Here is a 4,978-nt window from a genome sequence, read left to right as displayed (position 1 = left end):
ACATGATTTTCAATTACACTTATAAATTTTTGGTGTGATCAATAGTCTAATGACTTCTATATTTTGATATTCATAATTTTATTTGGGCTTAATACCTTAGGTATTTTCCTTAACTTTATTGGGATATATATTGAAAACAACTGGATTGGAATATTATTAATTATAACAATACCTCAAGTAGTTCTCAGAAGTTAATTATCTAACTTGACAATAATTATAACAATTTTTTTTTTTAAAAAATGTAAACGGACAATGTAGATGTGTTTGCAAACGTACAGGGGAGACTTGTAGAGATTTTTTTTTTCATTCTACTTTGAAAAAGATTAACTGTATTAATTTTAAGATTTATTGAAAATATAATAACTAAATTTAGAAGTTCAGGAATATAAATAGAACAAATCTCAAATATGTACTATAAAATGAATGAACTGTAAGATTGAAGCCAGCAAAATCAACAAAGATCAAAATTTGAACTGAACCTTTATTTCATTCTAGAGTAAAGATCCCCAAAAACATTAACACCACATATATATAAATCAATGGTAGTCACAAAATGTTTCTGTACTAAAGAAAGGGCAGCAGATGATTTTTCAGATATGATTAAAAAAGGGAAAAAAATATTCCCATTGACTGGCTGCAATTGATATGTACAGTTCACTAGCCAGTCAAGAAAATTCAGTCTCTCTAGCAGTATTGGAGGCAAACATCATATTGTTATGCCTAGTCATATGAACATTCACATGCTGGATTAACTTATTCACATTTTTACATGTAAAAACCAGCACTGATTTCATAAAAAGTCTAAAAGTTGCAAATACAGTCAAGATATATCCACCAAATCATCCAGTTAAACAAGGTTCTGAAATAAGTGTCAAGAACAATGGTATAATTAGTACACAAATGTTTGGGTCAAAATATGCAATCCCAAACCACCCCCGTCCACGCTGTTGCCTGGCTGCCTAATTAAGCAACAGGAGGTCGGAGTACGTGATCTTGCGAGGTGTCGACTGCTGCAGGTGGCATGAACTGCCACATGGCAACTCCGGGGTAGCCGATGAAAGGAACCAACTTGTTTCCAGGTGCTTGGCCTTGAGCAGCAAAAGTCGCAGGGATTGCTGGAGGCAAGAAGCCAGGCTGTGAATTCATGGCTTTTAGTTGTTGCTCCAACTTCTCTTTCTCCATTTTTAACCTCTGCTTCTCATCACGAAGCTCATTCTTTTCAGCCTAAATAAATGGGAAAAGGGAAAATTTGAAAGTCCTATGAGTATGCAGATCAACATCCTTACATCACAAATTTTGTAGTATGTAAGAATCTTTCAAGTGGAATACCATAACGTAATGGAAATAAGAGATGATGGTCGGAGATTAAAGTAAGCTCTTTCTTGGTCAGATAATTATAGAAGACTTACTTTCAACTCTTTAATCTTCTCTGATAGACTTGTATTTGAGTCCTTCAACATCTGGGCTTCACCACGTAACTGAGTGACCATCCGAACAGCATCGATCAAAATGGCAGCCTTGTCGGTCTTAGGTGGTCTTCCTGGCTCCAGAATAGTGCCCAATTCCAGAAACCTATCAAGTTTTATAGGTACTCATTCCTAATATAAATAAAACATATGCATCTTGCTACATATGACATTGTTATGTGAATGAGAGGGAGAAAGGGGAGGAGAGTTACTTACTTGTCATTTAGTCTGTCCCTCCGCAGCTTCTCCCTACAGGCTTTCGAGCTAGATGCACAACTTGATTCAGTTCTGACCCTGCATCATTTTATTTGTTTGCTCGTGAATTATTCGAGGGATGTTGAATAATTTGTTCAAGGAGACGAGCTTATCAATTGCTCAATGAAAATTTTCCCCCAAAAGAAGATTTTTAAGACCTTATCAATTTGCAATAGCTCTTTCACTACATGGCTTCTAAGAATAGCAACCAAAAGTTGAAGATGAAGGGTGGAAATGGCCTCTCCATCCCAGACCTCAAGGGAATCTTAGGGTGTGTTGGGAATGCATTTTCAAGTGCTTAATTTAAAAAATAAGTCATTTTGGAAAAATTTGGAGTGTTTGCCAACAATCATTCAAAATAGCTTTTGAAATGTATTTTCAACATTTTTTGTCAAAAGTGTTTTAAATAAAAATGAGTTATTTGAAAAACACTTTTTTTCTGAAGTCAATCCAAATGGGCCCTTAGTCCTCTTCTCGGTTTCATTTGCTAATTTTAGGGAGACAAAATGCACTCAGATTCTTGAATCTTGGATTGGGTTTCCACATGGAGAAAATTTTCCAAAACCTTATTTCAACTATCCTATAAATTATATATTAAAACAGAAAGCTGGTTTTCAGCAAATATACATGAAATGTAAATAATAATTGTATATACCCAGAGATTTGGGTGGGGGTTGGGTGTCAAAGTTAAGAATCAAGATCAGGGTGAAAGATGCATTCTCTATCTCCACCACTAAAATGAACTTAGCAAAAGAGATTATTCCCATACCCAACTCTGGCACCGAGGGAATCCCCACCTCATTAGAGTTGGGCCTCCATAGGGCCTAACCTACTGCTGAGAACTCTGCCACCCCTAAAGCATAATTCAATAAATGTTCTCATGGGATGATGGTGTAATGCATCTTCTAAATGATACAATCTCGAGCTTACCCACTGTCACATTCAAGCTTTAATTTGTTCATCATGTTTGTTTCCCCTTTTTTCAATCATAATGTTATCTCTAATCTTGAAGGCAAGAATATGAAAAATGTCTGCGAAATATGATTAAGGAAACTATCGAATCATCAAGAGTCAAGAGGTTGGTACTTACCTCTTCTTTGAACCAGGCTCCTTCATGCCATCTGATTCTAGCAATGATCCTTCAATTTCCGTGCTAGAAAAGATGGAGGAAAAAGTTTAATGAGTAAATGCAAAATGATATCCTCCCCTACCAACCACCACCACCACCAAAAAGCAGAATTTTATAACTTAAACAGACAGAGACCGGGAAAACATAACAGAATCAGAAAAAGCTCTGGCGGAGGGAAGAGAGAGAGTTATTATTTTATATTTTTACTAAATCCAATAACATATTTGAAAAATGTGTACTGTTCATAGACACTAAGACAGTGAACAAAACATTTGGTCCATGTTCCATATCATAGGCAAGAGGCAAAATCACAGGAAGAACTGCATAGGTGCATTAGCACTCTCTGTGTCAATATACAAGTAGTATTAATTGTTGAAATAATATTAAAAAGATTAATAATTTAAACAAGCAAAAGTTAATGTTCAAGTACAGGTCTCAAAATCTTCCATCAGTTAATAGATGCTAGCTAAGGAATTAGGGAAATAAGCCTGAGGAAATGAATTCTTGAAAGACAGGTCAACAACAACTTCCTCCTGAGGTTAGTTAAATAAGCCAGACCCTCTACTTTGATCAAATTATCTTTCCTCGAAGTATACATATAACAAGTAAGCGATGCCAGAGTGAAAGAAAGTAATAAAAAACTTCATATCTAACATGGAAAGAGTACAGACCATAAGAGAAAGCTACATTTCAAAAAATTCAAAATAAAGATCAAATGGTTTGAAACAATACTTGAAGGGGGGGGGGGGGAGGAATTTTTATTATTTATCAATTCAACAAGAGAAAATGACTTTGACCAAGCTAGAAGATGAAAAATGACTAAACGAACCAGTTAGATAAAATTGAATGAAATAGATAAGTAATTCATACTGCAAATTTCAAACTAACCCATTTAAATTTCCAACCTACAACTACAAGCTTCGACAGAAAGCCAAGAACACGAAGAACTGATTAGGCATCTCAGCTTTTCTCAAAAGAAAATACTTCAAGCTGTATAAATTGGGTCTAAATTTAGGGAGAAAAGGAAAGTTAAAGACGCAGATACAAATCTTCTGATATAAATAGCAAGATCAAGGTCTCGAGCTTCCAACTTCCAAGTCAGATGATGCAAGAAAAATTAATGTTCTCTTGATGAGATAAGACCAGAGAACCACAGAAACAGCTTTTGAGCCAAAGCTGTAGCTGAGCCTGTGCTTATAATCGAATCCTAGATCCCAATTAAAAGTCCATGAACGCATACTCGAGGGAATTTTCACAAATATAACAATCCGACTAAAGGGTCAGCAGCAAATATATGATAGAACAGGAAAATCGAACAAAATTGAATCAAAATGAGAAAGAAATAAAACCTGACATTGGAGGAACCGTTGAGGGGAGTGATAGACCAGGAGAAACCGGTAGTGGGTGCAGAGAAATTGGCATCGGAGACAGGAATATCATCCATTAACGCATAATCAAAGAGCCAATTGGAGGTTTCAGGGGAAACCATATCGCGATGATGGGGATGGCGATTCAGCAGGAAGGGCGATGTTTCCAGGGTGAATTCTGTTGGAATTGAAAGCGGTAAAGCGAAAGAGCGGAGAGAGACTGTGACAGAGTTGAAGGTGAAATTTTGATGGAGAGAAGAGAAGAAAAAAATGGAGAATCTGAATCGGATTTGGGGAATATGAGAAAGAAGTGGTGGCGGGTAGTCGTCGGGATGAGAGATTCGTCACCTCCGTCACACAGTTAGAGTTGACGATATTTCGTTTTGGGCTTTTACGTTTCAATGGGCCTTCATCCATCTTGTCGTTACTGCAAAATAACCAATTTAACGATAAAATATGTTACGAATGACCTAGCCTCATATTTAATATTGGATCTAACCGTCTAAGGCAAGACACAAACAAATTACAGCAAAAAAGAAAAGGGAAGAATAATGACAAATCTTACATATAAAAGATCAAGCACATGGCATGGTAGACAAGGTTGCAATGAGAAGAACCCTCTAGACTCTTCAATCGAAGCTCTAAATCACTTAGAACAGTAAAATAAAATTCTAGACTGAACAACATGATTGACCATTTAGGCAAGACGTAAGGTAGCTCCATGGACACACATATTATGCTTGCACAAAATATGATAAATA

General features: G+C 36.1%; 1 protein-coding gene across 1 annotated transcript; it reads right to left on the bottom strand.

The window, feature by feature from the left end:
- Positions 1-574: 574 nt before the first annotated feature.
- LOC120091744 (transcription factor ILR3) lies at positions 575-4,590 on the bottom strand. Its single transcript, XM_039049859.1, has 5 exons — positions 4,200-4,590; positions 2,812-2,874; positions 1,683-1,760; positions 1,410-1,572; positions 575-1,224 (listed from the first exon to the last, which is right to left on the bottom strand). Exons 1-5 carry the CDS (start codon positions 4,337-4,339, stop codon positions 964-966), a joined length of 705 nt encoding a protein of 234 aa, XP_038905787.1. The 5' UTR covers positions 4,340-4,590; the 3' UTR covers positions 575-963.
- Positions 4,591-4,978: the final 388 nt, after the last annotated feature.

Source organism: Benincasa hispida, chromosome 11 (assembly GCF_009727055.1).
Source record: "Benincasa hispida cultivar B227 chromosome 11, ASM972705v1, whole genome shotgun sequence".
Lineage (NCBI taxonomy): Eukaryota > Viridiplantae > Streptophyta > Magnoliopsida > Cucurbitales > Cucurbitaceae > Benincasa > Benincasa hispida.
The sequence above is the reverse complement of the archived record's forward strand: the minus strand, read 5'-3'. Positions and strand labels throughout refer to the sequence as shown.

What these genes read in the sequence shown, in the direction of transcription:
- LOC120091744 (XM_039049859.1), bottom strand. Translation starts at nt 4,339, where the DNA reads ATGGTTTCCCCTGAAACCTCCAATTGGCTCTTTGATTATGCGTTAATG. An exon ending in GAGCCTGGTTCAAAGAAGAG is followed by an intron (nt 1,761 to 2,811) that starts GTAAGTACCAAC and finishes AAAATGATGCAG; the next exon opens with GGTCAGAACTGAATCAAGTT. An exon ending in AGAAGATTAAAGAGTTGAAA is followed by an intron (nt 1,225 to 1,409) that starts GTAAGTCTTCTA and finishes CCATTTATTTAG; the next exon opens with GCTGAAAAGAATGAGCTTCG.